This window comes from Hipposideros armiger, unplaced genomic scaffold, assembly GCF_001890085.2.
Source record: "Hipposideros armiger isolate ML-2016 unplaced genomic scaffold, ASM189008v1 scaffold_90, whole genome shotgun sequence".
In the NCBI taxonomy this organism is placed as follows: Eukaryota; Metazoa; Chordata; class Mammalia; order Chiroptera; family Hipposideridae; genus Hipposideros; species Hipposideros armiger.
In genome coordinates, this window is record NW_017731440.1 from 3,288,560 (window position 1) to 3,316,462 (window position 27,903).

General features: G+C 34.8%; 1 protein-coding gene across 19 annotated transcripts in view; it reads left to right on the forward strand.

The window, feature by feature from the left end:
* The window catches only part of RALGAPA1 (Ral GTPase activating protein catalytic subunit alpha 1), a 233,500-nt gene that overhangs the window by 11,127 nt on the left and 194,470 nt on the right, over nt 1-27,903 (forward strand). For all 19 annotated transcript variants that reach the window (XM_019644706.1, XM_019644714.1, XM_019644710.1 and 16 more), the window contains exons 2-6: nt 19,651-19,761; nt 20,310-20,359; nt 23,178-23,235; nt 25,285-25,328; nt 26,613-26,790. In XM_019644706.1, coding sequence (XP_019500251.1) covers nt 19,651-19,761; nt 20,310-20,359; nt 23,178-23,235; nt 25,285-25,328; nt 26,613-26,790 — 441 coding nt within the window. The remainder of the gene's footprint in view (nt 1-19,650; nt 19,762-20,309; nt 20,360-23,177; nt 23,236-25,284; nt 25,329-26,612; nt 26,791-27,903) is intronic.

Consider the following 27,903-nt stretch of genomic DNA (forward strand, 5'->3'; position numbering starts at 1 on the left):
TTTTACTTCTTTGTATTTAGAGAAGAAATTTATTATCAATTGATTTGTGAAATATATCTGTCTTTATCCAATCTGAATATATTAATTTTTCACAAAGAAAATTACATTAATATCTTAAATCAGAAAACTAAAAAACTCGTGTTTAGTTATATATAAATGGTAATTTATAAAGACATTTAATATGTTCATTAAATAAATATGTTTATATGTTCATTATATAATATGTTCATTAAATAAGTTAAAAATGGTATAGATTAACTTGGAACAGGTGTGGCTGGAAATCTGAAAATGCATAGGAGTCACTGTAAACTGTAAATTGCCTATAAAAATAAACTAGCCTGGTATTTGAATATATTTTTAAGGGTTGATATGCAAAATTAGTAATTCTATATATGTGACATTAGACCCTTTTATATTCCTTAATTTGTATATTCTTTAATATATATTCTTAAATTTGAATCTTACTCATTTGAAAAGTTAGATTGACCTCATCGAAATACTTTATCCTTGTTATTCATGAAGAAGTGATTTAGGGAGCAGATTATCTACATAAACAATGTTAGTGATTAATTTGCCTAGTAAAAAGCTGTTTTCAAATACTGCAAGCAATCTTTGCATTAATGTTTCTTTTATTGAGGATTTTATTGCATCTAAAGTGTTTTACATGGCTCATAGGACTGAATAAAATGTGAAATAGAACAACTAGTGATAAAATAGACAACTGAATACCTACTACTTAAAGAAAGGAAACATTATCAGGTTCCAGAGATGAGCTGATTACAGCTGTAAAGAATTGAATTTGGTTCTTAGATTTCCTAGCAGCTAAAGTGAAAAGAGAACATGTTGGGTTATAAGTTTTCAGTGTATTGGAAAAGAAAGCATGCTTCTTCTTCTTCTTTTTTTTTTGGAAAACACTTCTTGATTCTAAATCCAATCACAATTTGTGTGTATATGTGTTCATGTATTATCTAATGTGTCCTTTTTTTTAGAAGGATCATTGTGATAGAAATAGACCTTGGAGAAAATAGAAAAATTAGTGATTAGTATGTTTGTTAGATCTAGTCTTTCTCAAATCAAATGTCTACACAATCTAATTTTTTTTTTTAATTTTGTAAATGGCATCACCATCTTCCAGGTTACCAACACATGAAAGTGAAACTTTCATCTTTGACAATGTGATAGAAAAAGACAAATGGATGTAAGTTTATCCCACAGACACCTCAAGCTCTCAGTATCCCAACATAAAGTTATCTTTGTCTACCACATTTTCTTCTTTAGCTTCTTGTTATCCCGTCTGGTACTTTCCATTGCTGTAATATTGAACCAGAAATCACTTTTCTGTCATGCGTATGCCTTTGTTAATAATACCACTGTATCAAACTATTATACCTTCCCATCAGTCTCACACCTGAAAGCTTCTACACTTCCTTCCCTATTAGGTAGGCGTAGGACTTTTTCCTACACTGAACATATTTACTTCTAGTAATTTGGTTATTTTATTATGATGTAATTATTTATTTGCATTCCTATATCTTCATACCTTCCTGAGGGGTTAGGAATATCTTTTTTTTTTTTTTTTAAGATTTTTGTTGGGGAATTGGGGGGTTGGGAACAGTGCTGGGGAATTGGGGGAAGGGGAACAGACAAGTTGCTGTCGTTTCATTCTTCAGTCTAGTTGTGGAGGACGTTGCTTCACTGGCCCAAGTTGGCACCATCATTGCGCTCTTCCCGGGCGAGGCAGATCAGTCGCCGGCTTCTGGACGGCCGCTCACTGCGGCTGCTGGCCGCTCACGCTGGCTGCTGGCTACACACGGTAGCCCATGGCAACCCACTGCCACAGGGGCTGCAGCCTACGCCGTCACAGGCGACTCACGGCAGCCCAGCTCCAGGTTGAGCTGTTGTTCAGCATCTTAGCTGTAGAGGGCAGTGTCACTGGCCTTCATATGTGGGATCCGAACCGGGGTCCTCTGGCATCCCAAGGCAGTTCTTAACCATTGCGCCACTCAGCCGGCCCAGGAATATCTTTTTATCATCCTCTCTCTAGATTCATCACAGTACCTGGCATATAATAGATATTCACTAAATACTATGTAGTTCATGAATGAATATATTAAGTACGAGGAGAGCAAAGTTGCTCTTCTGTGAGCAGCTTCCTTTCGATTGACAGTGGTAGAAAAAACAAAAGTCACCATTCCCATCAGAAAGAGACCTTGGGTTGTCTAGTACCTGGGTAAAAAAAAAGCTTCAGAATATAAAGTCTGCATTATGTAAAATCTGAAAACAATGAAAATCAAAGAACAGGACAGTAACTGAAAAATGTTTATGGCAGACATTATTGGATAATCTCCTTCCTTATTGAAAGCAGTCTTCATGACCCTTATATAACATTTAATTATCAGAGAATTTATGTCTGACGAGACTAACAACATGTTAGCTTTAAAATGTACCGCTTCCCCTACCTCACTGCCCATTTAACAGAGTAAACTGACCTGTGATAGACATAGAGGAGAAGGTTATATGAAGATAGAACATAACACCAGGTTTATGGCTCCAATTTGTCACAGCAACTACAGGAGACTAATACAAATCTCTAATACAGACTTGGCTTTTTGTTCTTCCGTATGAATTTCAGAATCAGTTTGTTAAATCCAATGTTAATATTGTTAGAATTTTTTTATTGGATTGCTTTGAATCTGTAGATTTAATTTAGAAGTCAGTGATATCTGTAGACTATTCTATGGAGTCTTCATTTATTCATTTAGGCTTTTAATGTTTATAAATAAAAATTTTATATTTTTCTCTAAGAAAGATTTGCACATCTTTTTTTGTAGTCAAGAACAGTTACATTGCAAAAAAAAATGTTAAATTTAGAAAGGATGACTTCTGTTTACTACAGAAGGAGCTCATGTGACCACTTCATTAAATGGTGATTTATTAATAGATAAAGGTCAAGAAGAAAGAATGTTCATCTGGAAAAAACATATAAATCACTATTTTTTATAACAATAAATTCTAAATAGTTTTGATTCTTCAGTGTAAAGTGGAAGAAAAAATAAGCGAATATATATTAAAACACTGGGGTAGAGAAGACCAGTCAGAACTTAAACACTGAAATTAGAAATTTCATGGAAATGATTGATAAACTTGCCTGTATAAGACATTTTAAATTTCTAATAGTGCAGCTCATCATTAACAGAGTTAAAAGACTAATAGCAAACCAAGAAACCTTTGTGACATATTAAAGGAGTTAATTTCCTTAATTTATGGACTGTTAAAAATTTACAAAATTTGGAAAAGATTGTGAAGTAATTTTTAGGACATAGAAACAGACTGATACATTGCTGGTGGAATGTAAATTAGAAGGCAGTTTGACTGTTAAGTATAAAAATTTTAAATGTACATGTACATATTCTTTGAAACGACCATTTCCATATCTTAGTATTTAGTCTAAGGATGTAAGTGGATAAGTGTGTAATATCAGTGCAGTGTTAACACTAGTGAAAAATTAGAACCAATTTAAATACTCATTATTTGGGAATTGATTTCAGAATTTAAGTATGGTTAAGTGTTATGGTTCTCAGGAATTGTTAGCATTCTAATAATTACTAAGTAAATAGATTGGCTATTTCACATGAACACAAAAGTACATTTTAGATATGGTCCCATTTTTTCACTTAAGGAGTGACCATTTTTATAGAAACAGCTGTCATGTATTGATAATAATGGCTAATATTTTTGGCCACTTACCGTATTTGCCGGCGTATAAGACGACTGGGCGTATAAGACGACCCCCTAACATTTCCACTCAAAATACAGAGTTTGTTATATACTCGCCGTATAAGACTACCCCCTCTTCCGCACATCTTCCACACACCAAATAAAAGGTAAAACAATATCAGATTTGATTTCAACATTTATATTTATATTCAAATGCTTATGACATGCAGGAAAACTGTCACAAGGCTGTATGTAATCAAACATATACATAAATCGCGATTCGCGATTTTGCGCTATCATACTGGGTGTATGGTCGGCTGTGTGCGATTTTGCGAGTGTGGTAAAATCGCATAACAGCAAAATCGCATAACAGCCGAGCATACACCCAGCAGCGCTGCTGATGCCTGAACTGTATGTGGAATGAAGTGGGCGGGCATCGGGAGGCCACTATGGCACGGGGCAAGCACTATGGGCAGTCTATCTGAAGTGTACCTGGCGTATAAGACGACCCCCCACTTGGAGGCATATTTTTCAGGGCCAAAAAATCGTCTTATACGCCGGCAAATACGGTATATATGGCTGGCTCTGGGTGAAGCATTTTACATGTGTTAGCTGATGTAATCCTCGCAACAGCCCAGTGTGGTGGATAGTAATTAATCCCCAAGGCAACTCGAGTATTAAATAGCTTGTAAGTAGGAAGATATAGTGGAGAAAGAGTATCTAGGTTCTGATCTCAGCTATATTATTTAACACTTTTATAGATAACTTACCTGTCTATAAAATCAAAGTAATAATGCCTTAGATGTTGTTGGAAGATTACATGAAAAAATGCATTTGAAGCACAGAATTTATGGAAGAATTTAAAACGTTTTAATTTTAATTGGAACCTTAAAGGTTATAAAACTGAATCCGAGATATGATCTATTCAAAATCAAGTAAAAATTTATTCTTAAGAAATAAATTGAGTACAAATCCCTGACTGATTTTCATGGTCTAGATTTTGTACTTTTATTCTCAGTCTTTAACTATTTTTTTAAAAAATGGGTAAATTGGAGGGAAAATAATTTAAAAGTTACATTTTGGGAAAACAAAGGTGAATTTAATGAATGAAAGGAAATAATATTTGTTGTTGGTATTTTATTTTAATTAAACACAAGGAAATCCTTAAATTGTATCACAGAGCAACATTACTCTTTCCTTCCCCACCCAAAACTAAAGTAAAATAGCTAGTGAAGAGAGCTCCTAGACCCAATTTGTGTGTGTGTGTGTCTGTAGGTAGGTATAAGCTTCTCCATACCAACAAGCAGTTTTTGGACACCAGTAGGTTGTCTGACAATTTTCATGCTGTACCTTGGAGATAGAATCAATTCCACAGATAAAGGGCTCAGTCCTCAAGAGTCCCCTCTACTTCAGAGCCCAGTTGCGAGCTCAGGTTGTTACCTGTGCTTCTGACTGACCTGCTACAAATGGGAGGTTCCAACAACCATCCCCTTTTGGGTTTTATTAATTTGCTAGAATTGCTCACAGAACTCAGGAAAACCTGTTTACTCACTAGATGACCTATTTATTACTCTAATCACATGGTTGGGTGCATGGCAGCCAGCCCCATCCCTGGGTGCTTTCCAAAAGTCATTTTATTAACATAATGGAAGGCTTTTTTCACTTTCAACACTTAGGAAATTCCAAGGGTTTTTGGAGCTCTGTGCCAGAAATGGGGACAAAGACCAAATATATACTTATAAATCGTGATCAAGCATAAATTAATCAGGAAACTTCACTAGAATTAATTGTCAAAGTTTTTATTTGAGGGTCTTGATTTGCAAATCATGAAACACCACCAGATAACACCCAGAGTGTTGTGAAGAAAAGAGAAAAGTTGAGCGTTCTTGTAGTAAATACATTCTTGAGAAGAATCAATCCTGCATTCTTAGCCTCTGGATTGGTCTGAGATGGTAATCTTCCAGATACCAGTGGCCTGGATAATGGATGTCGGGTAATCTAGACACCGAACATTCTTTCCTAAATTCTTTACTTGAATGTTCTTTCCTAAGTTCTTCAGAGGGTTACCTATAATATTTTATATGTATCTCCAGGCATTGATCATAACTGAAAAGTTCGAAAGTTTAAGTCCTCAGGTTAAAGTAAAATAAAATCTATTACTCATGTTTCAGCCCATTCTAACTTAAAGTAATTTTGTTGGTTTGGCTGTGGTGAATCTATTTTGTTTATTCACTCATTCCTCAAACACAATATCACAGCTACTAAGAGCTGTGTTTGTGTTACCAAAAATTTGTTGCCATTGTCTGAATTCTTTTAAATCTGTAGTTTCAAGGTTCCCAGTCATCTTTCCTTTTCCGTCAATTGTCCTTAGGGCCTTCTAGAAGCAAGTTGTTTATTACTATAAGCCATTTCTTTTTTTTTTTTTTTAAAATTTTTTTTGGGGGGAATTGGGGGAAGGGGAACAGCGCTGGGGAATTGGGGGAAGGGGAACAGACAAGTTGCTGTCGTTTTGTTCTTCAGTCTAGTTGTGGATGACATTGCTTCACTGGCCCAAGTTGGCACCATCATTGCGCTCTTCCCGGGTGAGGCAGATCAGTTGCCGGCTTCTGGACGGCCGTTCACTGCGGCTGCTGGCCGCTCACGCTGGCTGCTGGCTACACACGGTAGCCCATGGCAACCCACTGCCACAGGGGCTGCAGCCTATGCCGTTGCTGGCGACTCACGGCAGCCCAGCTCCAGGTTGAGCTGTTGTTCAGCATCTTAGCTGTAGAGGGCAGTGTCACTGGCCCTCATATGTGGGATCCGAACCGGGGCCCTCTGGCTTCCCAAGCCAGTTCTTAACCATCGCGCCGCTCGGCCGACCCAGCCATTTCTTATAAACATGTCATCTCTTATAAAATGTCTTTAAGAAAAATAATTATCCGTCTGTTCTTCCAATTCTTTAAAAATCTGAAAATGATGGCTAAGCAATCACTTGAATACTAACTATATAGAGTGCTTTGCTAGGTTTTGGACAACTGCAAAGGAGTAAAGGAGTTGATGGAATAATTAAAGATTCATGTCAAATATGAAAGATGTTATTAATATAAGAGAAGGATGGGATCTAAAGGAGGGGTTTGGAGAAAGCTTCATTGGGCAGGAGCATTTGAGCTGTACCTTGAAAGGCAATTAGAATCTCAGTAAATAGAAGTAAAAGAAGAGGAGTTTGGGTGAAGGTAATGGTAAGAGCACAGATATGAATGCAGGAAAGTGGAAGGCAGTGGTCTAACAAGCTTTAAAAAATAAGTATGTCAGGCCTTACCCTAGAAGTGATGATTTAATGGCAAGGTGAATAGAAAGGAATGAGTGTTGTGGGAGATACTGTGGGGAGATAACTTAAGAGATTTGGTAACCAGGTTTTAATGAGGATTTAGGAAATAGAGATTGTGTAACGTCCCTGGCTACATCATTCTGTTCCCGGAAAACGGGTTCTTGGTGTCATCACAGGAAAAAATTCAGGGACTCACCAAATAAGCCAAGCAAGTGGTGAATTTACTAAAAGAAATAAGATAGCACACTCCCAAAATTGTGGGAGCAACTAGGCCAGGAAAAGAGCAACTGCACCCAAGAATAGAGGGGCTTAGGAATTTATTACCCTCAAAATGAGGGTGCAAAATATTTGAAATTTAGGGGTGGCACATTATAGGCTTTCCTAGGCAGGTCGTCACTGACCACTCCTTCCTGTTGAGAGGAGGGGTTCTCTTGTCCTTATTTGGCTCTTGTCAGAACTGTCATGGCGGTACAGGGGGTGGAGATTGTCCCTGCCAGAAATGCTAATAATACGATATATTATAATTAGCTAAAGTTCACCTTGAGAGGCAAGAGGGCATCCTGGATCTTTCTTCTCAGCCACCAAAATCTAGTTCTTTTCTTAAGAATGACCTCTCCTCCTTCTTCCTTTCTTCCCCCCTACTTTTTCTGTCTACAGTAACAATTCTACTTTTTGAAATCCTGGTTTTATGGAGAATTCATAGCAGGAACAGATTATTCACCTGTAGTACCTGTATCAAGGCTACTCAACCTATACACTGAAACTTTGCTTCATCCCTTTCCAGTCAGTACCACTGTTATTCAAACTGTAGTCTGCAGACTGGTACTAGTTTACCAACTTTTTATTTCACATCTGTAACATGTTAAGTGTAGAAATTGAGGTGTTGAGAAGCTCATCTCAATTTGACGATTCTGTGACATTCAGCATTGTATTAGTGGACTTGTCTTATTCAATAGGGTATAGAGCGGTCTAGATGCTTTTCACTTTATTTTCTAGTATTTCATCTATTGTAAAACATTGGTTCATGATGAATTGGAATTAAAAAAAAACAACTCTGGTCCTTCATTGGTAGTTCGAGAAGCATGTTCTATACCGTGTGTTCAGAATTAGCTTCTTTCATTCTAACTCATTCTGCTTTTATCTTCTGTTGTTTTAACATATATTTTCTTTTCCCAGTATTTACTTTTTCTTACTCAGTGTAATGCATTTTTCAAATATGTGTATGTTTAATTATTTTCAGTGTCCAAAAGAATGCCTTTGAGTGTAAGGAAATGAATTGAGAAATTATTTTTATTTTGGAGGTGTAGAGCTGGATCCAGAAGAATAGTAGTGTTGTATTTTGATTACTCTCCTGTTGTCTGAATACTCAATTAAAAAAAATAGAAGACCTTGTTTTATATAATGGCATACTAAGACCTAGCTAGTCTTAGGCCTTATAAAAGTGAAGGTAATGCATTTGCTTGCAGTAAACATCAGTAACTGGTGATAGAACAGTTTGCAACTTCTAGACTTAGAAAAATATTTACATTTTTCAGTTTGATTTCTATTAACTCTGTTCTTTCTCAGATTAATTCTTTTCAGATTAGTTAGGAAGTTCTAGCTCTCAGATTCAGTTAACTAGATAGAATAGAATCTGGCAGATCTCATAAATTGGGATGTCAGTTAGTTGAATATTAGACACCTAAAAGGAATTGATCAGCAAAATAAGAAAAAAACCAGAAACCTGCACCCATTAGCAGTCACTCCCCATATCCCCTTACTCCCTGTCCCTGGCAACTATTAATTTACTTTCCATCTCTATTGATTGGACTGCTCTGCATGTTTCATGTAAATGAAATCATAAAATATGTGGTCTTTTGTGTCTGGCTTTTTTTACTTAACATAATGTTTCTAAAGTTCATCCATGTTTTAACATGTAATAATACTTCATTACTCTTTATGGTTAAATAATATTCAGTTATATGGCTATATCACAGTTTGTTTATCCTTTCATAAATTGATGGACATTTGGATTTGGTTTGTTTCCATTTTTTTACTATTATGAATAATGATGTTATGAACATTTGTGTGGCCACGTTTTTAATTCTTGGGTTCTTGGGTATATACTGTTCTGGGACTTGAATTGCTGGGTCATATGATAATTCTATATTTAACTTTTGGAGAAACTGCCAAACTTTTCCCAAAGCAGCTATATAATTTGTATTCCACTAGCAATGTATGAAGATTGCAATTTCCCCACGTGCTGGTCAACACTTGTTATTGTCCACTTTTCTGAGTCTAGCCATTGTAGTGAATAGGAAGTGATATCTCATTGTGGCTTTAATTTGCATATCCCTTATGGCTAATGATAGTGAGCATCTTTTCATGTGCTTATTGGCCATTTGTATATCTTTTTTGGAGATTTGTCTATTCATATCCTTTGCCTATATTTAATTGGGTTATATTTCTTTTTATAGTTGAGTTCTAAGAGTTCTTTACATATTCTGAATACTAGTCCCTTATCAGACATACAATTTTATAATTTTTTATCCCATTCTGTAGCTTGTCTTATTTTCTTTATGTGTTATTTGTTTGAAGCAAAAATGTTTCAAGTTTTGATGAAGTCCAGTTTATTGTTTCTTTTGTTGCTTTTGCTTTTGATGTCATATCTCAGAAACAATTGACTAGTTCAAGATCTCGTTTTCTTATAAGAGATTTATAAATTTAGATTTTATATTTAGGCTTTTGGTCCATTTTGAGTCAACTTTTTGTATATGGTATAAGGTAGTGGTTCTACTTCATTTTTGTGCACATGGATATCCAGTTGTCCTAGTGCCATTTGTTGAAAAGACTATTTTTTCCCCCATTGAGTTGTCTTAATATCCTTGTTGAAAATCATTTTACCATCAGCAAAAGAGTTTATTTCTGGACTCTAAATTCTATTCCATTCATCTATGTGTCTATCCTTATCCCACCACCACAATGTTGATTACTGCAACTTTGTAGTAAGCTTAGAAATCAGAAAGTGTTAGGTCTCCAGCTTTTTTTTTTTTTTTTAGTTGAGATATACTTGAAATATAACCTTATATTAGTTTCAGCATACAACATAATGATTCAGTATTTGAATATATTGTGAAATAATCATCATAATCTAGTTAACATGTCATCATATACATAATTACAATTTTTTTTCTTGTGTTGAGAACTTTTAAGATCTATGGTATTAACTGTAGTCCTCATACTGTGCATTCATAATATCCCCATGACTTATTTTATAACTGAAGGTGTATCTTTTGATGTTCTTCTTTTTCAAGATTGTTTTGGTTATTCTGGATCCATTGCATTTTCCTGTGAATTTTAGGATTAGCTTGTCAGTTTCTGCAAAAAGCCACATGGGATTTTGACAGAGTTTGCACTAAATCTTCAGATATATTTGGTAGAGTATTGCTATCTAACAATATTATGTCTGCCTATCCATGAACACAGAATGTCTTTCAGTTTATTTAGGTCTCCTCTTATCTCGTTCACTGATGTTTTATAGTTTTTGTTGTACAGATCCTGTATTTCTTTTGTTAAATTTATTCCCAGTATTTTATTCTTTTCATACTGTTGTAAATGGAATTGTTTTCTTAACTTCACTTTCTGATTATTTATTGCTAATGGATAGAAATACATTTTTGTATTCTGAAGCCTAACTGAACTTGTTTATTAGCCCTTATAGACTTTTTTGGTGTGGATTTTTTATATACAAGATCATGTTACCTGTGAATGGAGAGGTAATACTTTTTTTAAATATTTTTATTTTATTGAGGAATTGGGGGAGGGGAACAGCGTTGGAGAATTGGGGAAGGGGAACAGCCAAGTTGTTGTCTTTTTTTTGTTCTTCAGTCTAGTTGTGGAGGACGCCGCTTCACTGGCCCATGTTGGTATTATCATTGCGCTCTTCCTGGGTGAGGCAGATCGGTCGCCAGCCATTGGATGGCCGCTCATGGCGGCTCACGGCAGCTCACACTAGCTCCTGGCCACACGCTGGCTGCGGGCCACTCACGGTAGCTTTCGGGAGCCCACTGCAGCCCTCGCCATCGCAGGCCACTCATGGCAGCTCAGCTCCAGGTGGAGCTGTTGTTTACCATCTTAGCTGTAGAGGGCACAGCGTCACTGGCCCATGTTGGAATCGAACCCGTGACCCTGTTGCTCAGAGCTCACGCTCTTAAGCTAACTCTTAACCAACTGAGCCACTTGGCTGGCCCTTGCATTGATTGATTTTTGTGTGTTGAACTGACCTTGCATTCTGGGACAAATCCCACTTGGTCGTGTAGTATAATACATTTTATATATTGCCATATCCCGTTTCCTAGTATTTCATTGAGGGTTTTTGTATCTATATTCTTAAGGGATATTGGTGTGTACTTTTCTTGTAATGTCTTTGTCTTATTTTGAATGAGTTTGAAAGTGTTCTGTTTTTTTGAAGAGCTGGTGGGATTCACCTATGAAGCTATAGTCGTGGGATTTTATTTAAGGTCAGTTTCTTTGTTACTGATTCAGTCTTTTTACTTTCTATAGATCTATTCAGATTTTCTGTTTCTTTTTGAGTCAGTTTGATAGTTTATGTCTTTCTAAGAATTTGTCAATTTCATATAGGTTACCTAATTTGCTAGCACACAGTTGCTCATAGTATTTCCTTATAATATTTCTTATTTCTATAAGGTTGATATTAACACCCTCTTTTCAGTTCAGTTTTATAATTTGAATCTTTTTTTATCTTTGGACAGTCTAGCCAAAGTTTGTCAGTTTTGTTTATCTTTTCAGAGAACCAATTTTTATTTCATTGAATTTTTATATTGTTCTTTTTTTTTCTATTTCACTTATCTTCTCTCTAGTCTTTATTATTTCCTTTTTTCTTCACACTTCAGGATTATTAGCATGCTTTTGCTCTTTGTTTTCTAGTTTTTTAAGGTGGGACATTAGGTTATTGATTTTGAGATCCACGTTTTCATGTAAACATTTAAAACTCTAAATCAGTGGTTCTCAACCTATGGGTCACGACCCCTTTGGGGGTTGAACGACCCTTTCACAGGGGTCACCTAAGACCATCGGAAAACAAAAAGATATTTACATTATTCATAACAGTAGCAAAATTACAGTTATAGCGTAGCAATGAAAAGAATTTTATGGTTGGGGGTCACCACAACATGAGGAACTGTATTAAGGGGTCGCGGCATTAGGGAGGTTGAGAACCACTGCTTTAAATTGTCTAAGCACTGCTTTAGCTTGGTGCCATAAATTTTGTTATGTTGTGTTTTCATTTATATATCATATGTATACATATGTTTCCCCATGGATTCACGTTACTATCTAGAATTCCTTCAATTTAGCCTGATGGATAACTTTTCGTATTTTTATAGGTCAGGACTGCTAGCAGCAAATTCTCTCCTTTTTTTGTGTACCTGTGAATGTCTTAATTTTTCCTTAATTTTTTGAAGGATAGTTTTGATGGATATAGAATCCCTGGTTGCCAGCCTTTTCCTTTAAACTCTTTAAGTCATTTCAGTGCCTTCTGGCCTTTATGTTTTCTAATGAGAAATCAGATCTTGGTGATGCTTTCTTAAGTTATGTGTTTGTTGCTTCTCTCTTCGTAGCTTTCAAGATTCTCCCTTTATCTTAGGCTTTTGACAGTTTTGTTATGATGTGTCTAGATGTGGGTCTCTTAGTTTATTCTACTTGGAATTTATTTGGTGTCTTGAATGTGCAGATAAATGTTTTCATCAAATTTGAGAAGTTTTTGTCAATTGTTTCTTGAAATCTTTGTCTCTTTTCTCTCCATCTGGATATCATGTTATACATGTATTGATAGGTTTGATGATGACTCACAAATCCCTGAGGCTCTATTCATTTTTCTTTATTATTTTCTGTTCTGTTCCTCAGAAGTAACCTACCTGATTTTGCCATTTTTTAGTTTTGCAGTTCATATGTGCTGTTGAGCTTTCAGTGAATTTTTCATTTTACTTATTGTATTTTTAAACTTTTTAAAAAACAAATTTATCTCTATATTCTCTGCTTGGTGAGATACCATTCTCACACTTTCCTTTAGTTCTTCACACATGGTTTTCCTTTTTTGAAAAAAATAGATGATAGTGTTTATCTTGTAAGTCTATTGTTTGTATTTCCTCAGAGACAGTTTGTATTGACTCTTCTTTTCCCTGTATATGGGCTATGCTTTCTTTTTGCTTTTTGTGTCTTGCTATTTTTGTTGATAACTTGACATTTTAAATAATGTAGCAACTCTGGAAACGAGTTTCTTCCTCCTCCCCAGGGTTTGTTGTTTTTGTTGCTGTATATTTCTTTAATGACTTTCCTGAACTAACTCTGTGGAGTCTGTTTTTTTTCCTCCTCTGTGACCACTGAATTCTTTACTTGTTCAACTTAGTGGTTAGCTAATGATTGTCCTAAAACTTTAAATTATCCACCTCAACCTCTGCAGGATTGTGTATCCTTCAAATAATTCTTTAAATATATCATTCTTTCAGGATGCATTTGATAAAAAATGACCGCAAGGTTATTTTATGCTCTGGCCTACTGCCTGAAATCTGGCTACTCTGGTGTTGTTGACCGTGGGCTCAGAAGAGCTGGTTTGGGGCTATTTAATAGTTTTGTGTAACCTGGGCAAGTTAACTTCTCCAGAACATTTAGTTTTTTTTATAAAATGGAGATAATATACCTGTTACAAAAACATTTGTGGAGAATAAGTATGGTCACATATGTGTAACTGTGAAAGTGCAAATGTAAAATGTTAAATTTGTGTAAGTAATTATAACTGTTTGGTCTTTGCCTTACCCTTATGTCTCCATGCTTAGCTTGTAGGATAATGTTTCGTACAACGTAGAATTGACTTTGATCTTAAATTAGACATTGTACTTTTGTGTATATTAGATTCTCTTTTATAACTATATACCTATCTGTTGTATGTTCACTGTTGAATCCTTGAAGGCAGGAGAAAATTTTATAATTTTATTTTACTTTATATTTATGAATTTGTATGAGGCTTAAACATAATTACTTGAAAATCTTAATCACTTTGTTAATGTTTTGTTATGTTCTGCTCTTTCAGTTCTAGGAATTATCTTGATATCATTTGTAACTATAATCATATCTCAGGAGCTTCTATGCAGTTATTTTGAAACATCAGTTTGATAAAGAGATAAGATACATATCTTAAACTGTTTTACTTGCTTTGAAGTTTTAGTAGGTTTTTAGTGTGGTTTTCACTAGGACTTTTGTTATTTGTATTTTCTTGCTTTTCATATTGAAGGCTTAATGAATAATACATATTTGAAAAATAAAATCAAACCAACATCTTAAGCATTTATACAGGAGAAAGGTCCCTAGCTTTTATTTTGATGAATTAAAACAGAACAATTACCAGTAGGGAAATTGCATACCTATACATTTAGGTTTACTCACATATTTACCAGTTTCTTTACTCATCTTTGCCTTTTGCTGTCCCATGTTAGTTTATTGCTCTTCTTTCAGAAATATATTTTTTTGTAGTTCTTTGAGTGAGTGTTGTTGAATGTTAAACTGTAAGTATATTAGAAGATGCCTTGTGTTCACTTTCATGTTCATGGTATTGAACGGTAGTTTGGCCGAGTATAGAATTTTAGGTTGATGATTATTTTCCCTTAGTTCTTTCAATATAAAATTGCATTGTCTCCCTGCCTCTGTTGGACTGATGAGAATTCTGCTGTTAGTTTTGGTATTTGTATGTAGGTAATTTTTGCTTGTTTGAAGATTTCCATTTTGCTTTTGGTGTTAGGATATGTCCATGTGTGGATTTGTGTTCATCCTTTGGACTCAATATGCTTTTTCAGTCTGCAGATTTATTTACATATTTCACCAATTTTAGATAGTTCTCAGACATTATTCCTTTGAATATTGCTTACATTTTCCTTTGTTCCTGGAACTTCTCAGGTAGTCTGTTATGCTTGTCTTCATCGTTTCCATCTTATTCCCGTGTCACACTCTGAGTAATAGCTTCACTTTTGCCTTCCAACTTACTATTTCTCGATTTCCTTTCTTTGTCTTTTCTTCTCTTCCTCCCGTTTCGCAATTTATTCTCCTTTTTCCATGTAGTCCCTCTTTTTAGAGTCAAATATGTATTTATAATTTATCCAGCCTATTTGTGTGTTTTTTTTTCTCTCACTCCTTCCTCTGTTGGCTTTCTCTTTTCCTTCTACGTTTCTCTTCCCCTTTTCTCCTAGTTTGTGCTTGACTCTGTATTATTTATATTTTATATGACATTTCAGTGTTTCTTTCCTCTTACTTTCCACTCCCCTCATCCTTTCTTCCTTCTCATTCCCCCTTCCTCCATATTTTCCCTCTAATCCTTCGCCCCTTTCTCCATCCCACATTCTCACATCCTTTCCCCCAGGCTTCTGCTTCCTCCACCTGACGTCCTCTTTTTCTACTTTTCTCTCTTCTTATCACTTCCTTCTCCGCCCCTTTTTTGGACCTTGTATTATTTATTTTTATCCAGTATTTCTGTCTGTTTACAATAAGGGTATTTTGTGTTATGACAATCTACCGTGTTGTTGGCTCCATCCTCATTATTGATTATTTTAAGGCAATAATTTGCACTATTTGGTGCATTATTATTAGAAGCAGATTATTTGCAATACACGTCACAGATTGGGGTATTATGATGCCATCATTTGAGCAGAAGTTCTAAATGGGAACTTTCTGTTTGTTAATCGATGAGTAAGAAGAATGATGTCACTGAAAATTTATTGAATTTTTAGTCTACCAGCCTGGATTATGTGATGTTTTGTCACGAAGTGTTTGATATCTGAAATTTAAAGTCAGGAAAACTGGCTTTTGAACTTTAAAATTTTAATTATGTATGTTATTGTGATCAAACGTCTTAAAAATATGTAGTAGAAAATACATGTATTACGATTAGCTTCTTAAAGCCTATTCATTAAAAAACCCTAAAGAGATAGCTGAAATTTTATTTGTGGAAACTAAATAAAGTCTAGAACTATTTTGCTACTTAAAGTTAGCATTCCCAGATGTGTCTACAAAGCATTCCTAAATCTGAGTCAATTTTTTTGATTCTCAGAAACCTGAATCTGAATTTGTGGTTGAAATATTTATTTGATTTCTTTAAGGAAATAACTTTATGAACAGTGCAAATCAAACAAGTATTTCTGAAAATAGGGGGAAATTTTTAACCCTCAAACTTTATTTTTAAGTGCCAACCATCAGTTTAGCACTATGCAAAGCATTCTCCTTAGATGAAAAATTTGAAAGATTTTGAAAGATAAAAGAAGCTCAGACGTGCTTTCTGCTCCCAAAGAACAATCAGTATCTTCAAGAGAATAATACTAGCTAATGTGACATAATTAGGAATCATATTGACCAAAAATAATGGAGGCATTCACAGAGAGAGAAAGCAGAATGGATTACAGGGGGCCATTTTGGAAAGGATGAGACTTATTAATGGGGTTTCAAATTGGTAGTTTTTCCATAATGTCTTTCTGGGTTTCTTTTCCATTTTTCTGTGTTAGTGTTTGATAGAGTGTTGTTTTTAAATAAGTGAAATCCTCTTATTACATTTTATCCATATTTTTTTGTGTTTCTTCCCCTCCTTTTGTACCACCAAGTAAATTTTGTGAATTGGTGATCAGAAATTTTTTATAAGAGTTTTTATTTGCTAACTAGTTCATTACAAACAGACATTGAGTGAATAACAAATTAGCCTAGTTTTGATACAGTATTTTTCACTAACGTGATGCAGTTTCCAGGTTTTGTTAACATGTTGTATGGGAAGGAAATTGAGAGAGACTATCTTGGCTTCTAAATTATGTCCCAAAATCTCGATTTGATTCATGCTTACTTTTGTTTTTGATTTTTTGGTTTGCTTTGTTATTGTTCTCATTTTCTTTTTTCCCTTGAGACATTAGTTATGTTGGAAACATTAATTTCAGGAAATGTAGAGATAATTATAGAAGCCTATTTCATCCCAATTCTATAGTTCTTTGTTACTTAAACTACTGTGTGGGAAAGTAAAATACTTTTCTTGTTTATCTCAGTGTGTGTGTTTTTACTTTAATAATTAGTCTATAAAATATGTTTAGTATTTGATGACCATTATCCTTATTATAGGCAGATAATAGATAAATTCCTAGTGTTCTTTTACTAGTTTTCTTATAGATATATTACTGGAAGCTGAATAATATAGAGGTTAAGAGTATGGGCACTAGATCCAGGCTGTGCAGAGTTTAAATCGCTGGCTCCACTTCTTACGAGCTAAATAAACTCTCTGTGCCTGTTTCCTCATCTATAAAATAGGGAGGAGAGTAATTGTACTTATTTCATAGTGTTGCTATGAGGATTATAGGAATTAATTTTTGTAAAGCATCTAGAAGAATGTCTATCATATAGGAAACAGTTTGTGTTAGCCATTTTTTTTTCCTAGTGCTGTGAAAAGTCACACAGGTAGTGTTACAGGTAGGCGTGGAATCTGAATGTTCTAATTTTGGTCAAGATGAAGCTATGCTATTTTGCCTGTCAGTAGGTTATGCAGTTTTTTCCAAGGTGAAAAATTTCCAAGCTACAAATTCAATACAATAAAATTAAAATAATTTGTTTTATTAATATTAAAACACATTGAGTACACATGTGCTCAGCACTCTGCTGGGTTTTGGGAATACTAAGGTAGACACCGTTTCTATTCTAAAGAAGTTATAGACTGGTCCTGGAAAAAAGAGAAGAAAACACTTGAAATATAGTTATTTCCATAAGAGAAATGTAGAGAATCTAAGGGAGTAGAGAAGAGAGGCCATCCATTCCTTCCTTTGGGAGAGCAGAGCAAAAAGGAAACAGTCTTGGAAAATTCCATACATAAAATGTCTAAGGAATTATTATGAATATTTATAGGAAAGATAATACATGAAAGAGAGTTGACAGTGCTATCTTTATATTGTTACTGCTTCGCTTTATTCTGAAATCTTCCACTGAGCATTAGAGCAGTCCAAGGAATTAATTGATGTTTCCTTTTAACCTGAGTTTATTAACAATTAGTCGTTTATTCTTCATCTCACTGCCAGGTTAAAAAATCTTTGATTTTTCTTCCAGTTGCCTTTTTCAAATTTATTTTTTATAAAAGAAATATATTTTTTGAAAATAAACTTGAATAGTAAGAAGTACATAAAGTAAAAGTTCTCCATTTCCTATTTTTCTTCAGTCTTCTCATTCCCCCAGAAAATAAGCCAAACAACAAAATGCATAAATACATGTACATCTACATAGGTACCTTGCTTTGAATAATAAATCCAGTCTCCTTAGTTTGCATTCAAAACATTTTACAACATATCTCAAGGCCACCTTTTGTTTTATTTTTATCAGACTGCTCTAAGCTCTAGCCAAAATTAATTACTATTTTTCTTCATGCATTCCTTACTGTGTCTTTGTTTATGCCTAGAATGCCCTTCCCATTCAAACCCACCATTCGTTTTTGGTTTTTTTTTTTAAAGATTTTATTGAGGAATTGGGGGAGGGGAACAGACAAGTTGCTGTCCTTTTGTTCTTCAGTCTAGTTGTGGAACTACTAGTTGCTTCACTGGCCCATGTTGGTATTATCATTGCACTCTTCCCGGGTGAGGCAGATCGGTCGCCGGCCTCTGGACGGCCGCTCAGCGGCTCTTGGCAGCTCATGCTGGCTGCCAGCCACTCACAGTAGCTTATGGGAGCCCAATGCAGCTCCACTACAGCCTACATCATCGCTGGCGACTCATGGCAGCCCAGCTCCATGTCGAGCTGTTGTTCACCATTTTAGCTGTAGAGGGCGCAGTGTCACTAGCCCTCATGTGGGATCCGAACCGGGGCCCTGCTGCACAGAGCTGGCATCTCAAGCCAACTCTTAACCAACGCGCCACTTGGCCGGCCCTCAAACCTACCATTTTTGTCCAAAGCTCTCTCTGTCCTTAAAAGTCTTTCTAAATAATGTGCCCTCAGGCATTTTTTCCCCCACCTTCACCCCTCATTGAGCTTTGAAAGTAATTTTGTATTTCTAAATTGCCTTTATATTTTGTCACTTCATTTTTAGTACCTAACACTTTCTAGTTTTGTGTGCCCTGAATTATGCTGACAGTTCTTTTAGAGCAGTTATTATCTGTGTTTGAGCTTTGTAATACTTACAGTGCTTATTTATAAAGCCTATATTTAGGTATCTATTTATTGAATAAATGTATTTTAGACATGATGTGTTATTACTCATAGAAATACTGAATTTAAGCTGTCTAGGGGAGAAGTTAGGAGAGGTGTATCTGAATTGAAAATAGAACTTTTTTTGGTTTGGTTAATGATTTTGAATAAATCTCTCTGAGACATTGTTTTCTTTCAGGAAACAAAGATTATGATAACCTGACTTGATCAGTTTTTAAAATTAAAGCTAAAATCTGTAAAATCTAAAGTTGTAAGAACAAGGATATAGATATATAAATACATAACTCAATTATTTTAATAGGATAGCGTTTTAGGAGCAGTTCTTTGACTTTTTGGAAGGAAACTTGTCACTATCAATATTTGCTGAATATAATTTAACATGTGAATAGTAATCACTAAAACTATTTTCATTTATTTTTCAGAGAATGCAGAATCTATCGATCTTAAACAGTTTTTTGACCAACATTTTTCACATATATATTATGTGTTCTTTGAGAATTTCGTGACTATTGAAGCTAGTCTTAAACAGAAAGGTAAGATGTTAAAATCAATCCTGGTATATGTTGATGTTTCAAAATAATTATCATATACATTCACTTAAAAATAGACTCTTGGACATTGGAATTTTAGTATTCACTTTTTGTCAGACAGCTTTTAGACACACCTCTCACACTATGGGTTAGTAGTACTGTTCTTACCATGTTAAGAAGGCTTAGAAGATATGCATTTTTCCTGGTTAGGTTTACCTGTTTCCTTGCCTTTTTTGCTTTGCCCTAAGGGCATGTGTCAGGTTTGAGCAGTCATTTTCATATTTTCATTTTCAGAGTTCATTTAAAGTTCTCCACAATATATTGTGATTTGTTTTTAGATATAATATGTAGAATCTGAATTTAATTGTTGAAAAAGAGTAGCGAGAGGTGCTATGATACTGTGTACACATTGAACAGAATATACTTTAAACATTTTATTTCAAAATGACTGAGAAAAATCTTTAGTGCTTTAAATATTTTAAGCTATCTAAGTGGTTATTAGAGGACAAAATGATAATGTTTAAAATATTTTTCTGAAAAAAATGTTTCAGGTCACAAGTCTCAGAGGGAGGAATTGGATGCTATACTTTTTATTTTTGAGGTAAGTACCTGCCAGTCTGACTTTCTTTTTTCCAAAAATAATTCTTGGAACTATAAAAGTGTATAATAAAATACTGTGCATTTGCTGTGTTTTTTAAAAACTGAATTACGGTTTTTAACCTGAAAATATACCTGACTTAATTCTTAATTATTTTTTGAGGTAGATGTATTATTTATAGCTATAGATAGAATTATATTTTTATGCATTTGACACTACAAAGTTGTTACTAATTTATAGGAGGTTTACACAAATGGAGATTTTTTTTTTTTTTTAAATTTCAACCATTCTTACCTGAGAAGGTAACTTCATGGAACTGTTATATACCTAAGGAATTTATAGTATTTGCTTTAACTGCTTTTCATTGCAAACATATAAAATAGTTTTAAATGTTTTATAAATTGTTGTTCTACATTACTGTGGATTGGTGTGGGATAAGCCTTTATTTCTAAATAAACAGAAGGAAATAGGAACATCTGATACTTTGCTAAAATTTGTGTTTTATTTTTGCCATTCTAATAAAAATTAGGGCACTCCTCTCCCCTCCCCCCTCTCTCCTCCCCCCTCCTGCTTTTAAAATAGCTCCTTGCTCTTTATTCTGTATATCGAATCAAGCAGTGATAGAAATACAGGTATTGTGATCTTTATCAAGAAGTTAGAGATCTGGAGAAAGCCAGGATTAGACCTTGTGACTTCAAAGTCATAGTAAAGAATTTAGAAATCTGTTTCTGAAGATTGAGCTATTCTGTCTGCTGCTAATTAAGGATAATTTTCAATACTCATTAACCCTGAGGAATTTGCTTGTATTTACCTCCCCAGTTGTTTGTATGAACTGTTTACAGGGGAATATTAAAACGTAGATGTTTTAAGAAAGGATAAAAATATCCACAGAAAAAGCAAGTGAACAATTCCTGGAAAATGTTCCTTCAGACATTCATGCTTGCGCTATATTCAGAAAACTGAAATGATTGATGAGTTAATAGAAGCTCTTTAAGGTATTCCTTCTATTAAGAAATAATATTTGTTCTCCTATATGTAATAATACTGATCTTTGAACAGTAATGTTTTTTATTCATTAAATGTCTTTAATGAATCATTAGATTTTATTGGGAAAAAGATGTTAGGTACAGGGTTTTTATCTTCTGGGGAAAAAAAATTTAACTTGTGTGCCAATTTTTTTTACTTATAATGGGGACAATAAATATCTGACCTCTACCTTTAGAGACTAATGATGATTTTTTAAAAATCAAGAAATTATAAATTGATTTCTCTCTTTTCTGGAATAAAAAGCCTCGTTATATAATATTGGGTTGTCGGAAAAGTCATGATGCACTTTTGCAACGAAAAACAGAAAAAATACGTCATGACTTTTCTGACAACCCAATAGTTATATGGCATAAGACTTATCTGTTTTCTGTGCAGTTAAGAGAACACATAATTCCTTTCATCTTTATATTAACAACATAAAAACATACAGACATGCTTATTCACGTTTTATAGGTGTTTATTTTACAAAGAATGATTTAATAGTCATAATTTAGGAATGCTTTTGAGTAGTTCACAAACTTGTCTTTTCAATTTTCTGTAATTTTATCTCTTTCAACACCAAAATAAATATAATTGTACAGTTGTTAGCTAGCTATGGGAAAAAATAAAGAGAGCAAATGTGAAGAAGTTTATGTATCTTGTGTGGGACCAGCATTTATCTGTGAAGAACTTTGTAATTTCTTGAGATGGACTAAAGAAGATCATATCAAAGGGACGATAGAGAAGTGTAAAACATGCATACATATCATTCTTTGAGTAAAATAGTACGAAAGCATAAGTTTTAGAAATAGACATATTGAGGTTGGAATATCTGTTTTTCTGCTCTCTAACCTAAGCACATTGCTTAACCCCTTTCCTCCTTTGTCAAATGAGATAAATAAACTCTCCTTTTAGGATGATTGTAAGGAGTAATAAGATACCATTAGGTAAAGTGTCTTTAGTATTTGGCCCTTATGGACATTCAGTTAATGGTGTTTCTAAATAATAATAGTAGTAAGAGCAGCAATAACAACAAACACACACAGATGTCATTCGCCAAGCAGAGTACTGAGCATAGTTCAGTAGCATAGTAAAGCAGCTGTGGATCTTCAGTAATCTACACATACGCTATGTGTAAAGGAAATGAAAGGCAAAATTTTGAAAGTGTTATATGTGAAAGTTTCTTCCCAGTGACCGGAAACCTATAACTCCTGAATTTGAAGATTTTGTTCTTGTACCTATAGCCATCATAATATATAAGTACTTTTGGGTTCACATGAATTAGCTCAGTACAAATATTTCATGAGGTTTCTGTGAAATCAAAATAGTTCCCCTAGATTTATCAACATAGGGGAAAGAAATACTTGAAGAGAGAAAATGTCAGAAATCTTATTATCTGAAAGATTTCAAAACTTATCAGTAATATCCACAATGCAGAAATTCTAAGAATAGTAAATAAGCATTTTGAAATATATTAGAGTTAGTATTTAATCACTATGGAGAAATATACTTAACTCATCACTGTAAAAGATAAATTTCATTAATTTTCTGTTCCAAGTCTTTGTTAAGATGGCTTGTTGTTTTGGGTGGTTTTCAAATATTGATCAGTATGCCAGTAGTGCCAGTACTGTCACATTAGCTCAGAAACTAATTTGTGTTTGTAATACTGTATTTTCCATAAGAAACTTAAAAGCTTAGTGTAAGCTTTTTAATTTTTCACATTGCTCAGAACGTGGACTCATTCCTTGCCTTTCATTCTTTTTTGTTTGTTTCTTTTATTCATGTTGATTTTTAGAAAATTTTACAACTTCTTCCAGAAAGAATTCATCAACGATGGCAATTTCATAGTATTGGTAAGTAATTTAAATGTGTACTTCGCCTTTGAAATAAATGATAATATATGAAAATGCTCTTTAATGGGTTGTCATTTGGAATGAATGGTTTATGCTTTAGTGAAAACAAAATACATCACACAGGACTAGACTTACTGGGAATATAAAATAAAAACATAGATGAAGGATTTCCAGTCAAAATGATACATTAAATTTCTTTGCTCCATCTCTTTTTTTACTCGGAATACATTAGCAATGATGGTAAAACTATAAAAAAATAAAATATAAAAGCAGGCTCAGCATCAAAATAAATTTCTCTGTGAATCAGTAATGGAAAAGAAACCCAAAGTGCCAAGTAGAGCAGAAGCAATGGGCCCCAGGTTTGAAAGAAGCAGTGTCAGCTGGTAGCTTGCTTCTCCCAAAAGGGAGAACTGGAGTTAAGCTTACAGCTTGAAGGGTCAGAATAGAGCTTCCCAGATTATGAAACAAAGCTGAAAAGAAAAAGGGGCTAACACGCTGCTGTGGATTACTGTCAGAGACCAAGCAGGCAGGAGATCACAGACTTTGTGTTACCAGGAACTAAACCAAGATGGTTGCTGGCTGGCTTGGAGTCTGGTTCTGTAACAATTGCAAGGGCTGTCGAGGTGTCATAGTAAGACATTCCCCCCTCATATTATAAAGGAGTCTGCAGATAAGCAATTGCTGGCTTTGGTTTACTGTCTCAGTGATGTTAGGGCTTTCTGCTAGTGATTCTCATGATACTTCTCTCATGGGGAATATACTGACAGCTACTAGATCTACATTGTCGAAGTAGAATGTTATAACCCTTATGTTCATTTGTAAAAATTGTATTTGTTTCTCTTAAAAAAGAGAGTCATAGGACTGGCCAAGTGGTGCGTTGATTAAGAGTTGGCTTGGGACACCAGCTCTGAGCAGCAGGGCCCCGGTTCGGATCCCACATGGGCCAGTGACGCTGTGCCCTCTACAGCTAAGATGGAAAACAACAGCTCGACCTGGGGCTGGGCTGCCGTGAGTCGCCGGCGACAGCGTAGGTTGCAGTGGGGCTGCAGTGGGCTGCCATGAACTACCATGAGTGGCTGGCAGCCAGCGTGGACGGCTGGCAGCTGTCATGAGCTGCCGAGAGCCGCAGTGAGAGGCCGGTGACTGATTGCCTCACCCGGGAAGAGCACAATGATAATATCAACATGGGCCAGTGAAACGACGTCCTCCACAACTAGACTGAAGAACAAAAGGACAGCAACTTGTCTGTTCCCCTTCCCCGATTCCCCAACGCTATTCCCCTCCCCCAAGTCCCCAATAAAATTCTTAAAAAAAAAAAAACACAAAAAAACAAAAACTTGTGGAAATAATACCAAAATTTGAATAATGGTTTCCTCTGGAAAGTGATTCAGGATGGGTTCACAGGAGGCTTCAATGATACTTGTACTGTAGGCGAAACATTATAGATAATGTAAATAAATGAAAATCTGGAATTATAAGGAATATGGGACTGTGTTTAATTTTGTTCAGACCAAATGGTGGACTTCTGGATGTTTGTTAGTGTCATTTCAGTATTTTGTTGTGGATTTGAAATACTGTATTATATAATTTAAAAGAAAAAATATGGTTTTGAATGTTTTGAAAAAAAATTAATACAATGGAAATATTTATTAGGAAATATTAGAGTTATAGATATTTATGTGCTTAACTAAATGGAAATTTTCTACAGTGGATTTTATTTGAGTTAGTGACGGAGAAAGTATTTAATTATATTCTTAGTCTAAATAAGGGATATACATAGATTTTTGTGTTAAATGCAATTTGCGGTTTAGGATTTGTTTCATTAGAATACATCATGTTTATTTGCAATAAGCGATGTGTTGAGAAGGTGACTTTTTGTATGCCCTTCTGGTCCCAAGATTATGGCCAGAGGGATATCAAGGTCACCAAGAATAATTTGGAGGTTGGTTGCCAAGGACTTGTTTTAAAGTGTTTTCAAGTCTGACCGAGAACTCTGACATTTAGAAAAATAAGAAGATACAGATATTTAAAATCATGTTTTCTTTTCAGGATTGATTTTAAAGAAACTACTCCACACAGGAAATTCCTTGAAGGTATAATTATATTTCTTTTCTTTGACTTCTTAAAAACTAAGTAAAGCATACAGCCATTTTTTTTTATCAGCTTTTTCCTAAAGAATTTTAAACTGTCTTTAGTCCATGTAATTGAACTGAATTCACTTAAAATACAGCAACATACTCAGTATGAATGAAAAGACATACTAGGTTGACCAGGCTATGGAAAAACTATTGTACTTTTGCCACTGCATGGACTCATTCACCAAAATACTGTACTCTGTGGTCTCCAGAAGAGAAAAGTTAGTCATACACCAAATTATTCTTCATTTTACCATAGCTATTCGTAGATGTAGAGGAAAGTAGGGGATCTATATACAAATGTTGTTTGCTTTTTTCTTTTTAATTATTTCATTGTACTATGGTAAGAAGAGCTGTCCAGCCCAAAAGCATCTTGCTATAGATAAAAGTCTCATATTGTAGTACTTTTGGCATCAAGACTTGGGTGTAGCAGTAGAAAGGATATGCCTTTCTACATCTTTTCCTGTTACCTGACTAAACCTTGAGGTAGAGGCTGTTGAATAGCTTTGACAGTGGTGGTTAACAGAGCTGCAATTCGGTAATTTCCAAAGCTACCAGTGAGGTTAGGTTAGTGAAGAACTTTGTGTTTTGCTTATCTGAGATTTAATTTAAAAAATCTTTTCCTATTCTCTTCTTGGGAATAATTCATCCATTCATTCAAATATTTATTGTCTTCTGTGTACAGGGCATTGTTCTAGGTGCTTAAAATACAGTAATAGGCCAAAATTCTCTCTTTGCAGTTTATCAACAATTAATAAGTAAATGAGATAATTTCAGAGAGCGATAAGCTTTTTAAGGACAAAAGCATTGAGTTAGCAATGCACCAGGATTTCCATAATCATGCCTTCTTTTACTAAACTTATAGCAAGGAACAGTCATTGATTGCCCTCTCTCTTCTTGTTTTTGGATTAGACTGGTGGTGATGGAAAGGAGAGAAGAGGAAGGGGAATAGACAAGAAAAATTATTTTCTGAGTTTTCACGATTAGAAATTATAGAATAAAAATCACCTGATGGTTTTAAGTAATTAGAGGCCACGTTCATTTTTCATTTGTTCAAAATCCATGAATTTAGATTTGTAAATAATGAGAGCTCAATAAATTTCATGGATGTAGTGTCTCTCCCCCTCCCTTTCCTTCCTTTCACCAAAGTATCATTCTATAATAATCTAGAGAATTTTGGCCTTAAAAGGAAAAAAGTATTTCCATTATAACTAAAAATACTGTTTTTCATTTTTGTTTTAGATCAGGAGAGAAGGTGTTCGGCTTTTCTTATTATGGTTGCAAGCTCTTCAGAATAACTGTAGCAGAGAACAACTTTGGATGTTTTCATGTTTAATCCCTGGATTCTCAGCACCACAATCTGAATATGGACCTCGAACTTTAGATAATCTCATTAATCCTCCACTCAATCTTCAAGAAAGTAAGATTCTTGAGATCTTATCCACTAATATTTTTTAAAATTTCCTGTGTAGTTTGTTCATGTATTTTTTAAAATGTCTGTACATTTATTAAGTAGGCAATCCAAGGCCAAATTTTAAAATGTAGGTTTCATTATTATTCAGGTATGATGAGGCCAACAGGTCAGGAGGCGATCACCATTAAAAATATATTTTGTTGTTCAGAGTTCCCAAGAGGCGAAGGCATATGCCACACCAGGGAGTGTGGCCACTCTGGGCAGCACCAGGGTCAGTCCGGGGTGGGGTGGATTAGAGGTGTGGGTGGTTGTCATGGACAAGAGCCTTTACTGTGGTTTCTGCAGGCAGGAATGTGCAAGGCAAGGTGAATAGGCCTAGAATTGGCTAGTTTGGATAATTTCAGCAGGCTCTGGAGCATAAGGGCTGTCCCTAGTTGTCGGGTAGCCGGCCCTAAGGTGATTAGGTCAAAGGAATAGTGGCCCTGAGTGTGAGAGCCCAGTAAAGGCGACAGTACAGGCGTGGTCTCTGGGTTGGTTGGCTTGCATATAAAAGGCGCCCTCTCAGGCCTATCTTTACTGTATCTCTAGGAATTAGATAGTCCTGGGAGGATCATTTTCTCCAGTGCCAGCAAGGCCCCTGATGTCAAAGCATCAGAAATACATGGTTAATACAGGCCATTTACATTTATCTTTAACTTCCAATTCTCATGTATCTCCTTGTATCCTTGAGTTAATTGAATGTACGTTTAAGTACAAGTGTGTTTTAACTTTGTGCAAAGAGGATTATAAAAAAAATCCATTTCTGTAAGCTTAATAATTACTTAGCTTATATTTACTGAGGAACAGGTTTAGGGACCTGCCTGTGCTAAACCAGGTACAGATTGTGCTGCTTAGGAAATATTTATAAGAATTCAGCTGGTTGTGGGTTGATATTAATACATGTTAATAACTTACATGTATTACAATGAATGTTTTTGAATATCTGAGAAGTAAAAAAAATGTAAAAGTTTCTTATAACTGTACTTTTGTAATCAAGGAACTAAGATATTAACTTTTCTTTCTCTTTGAGAGGGAAATAGTATTTCATCCTTTGAATAAAGGGGCTACCTTAAAGAGTAA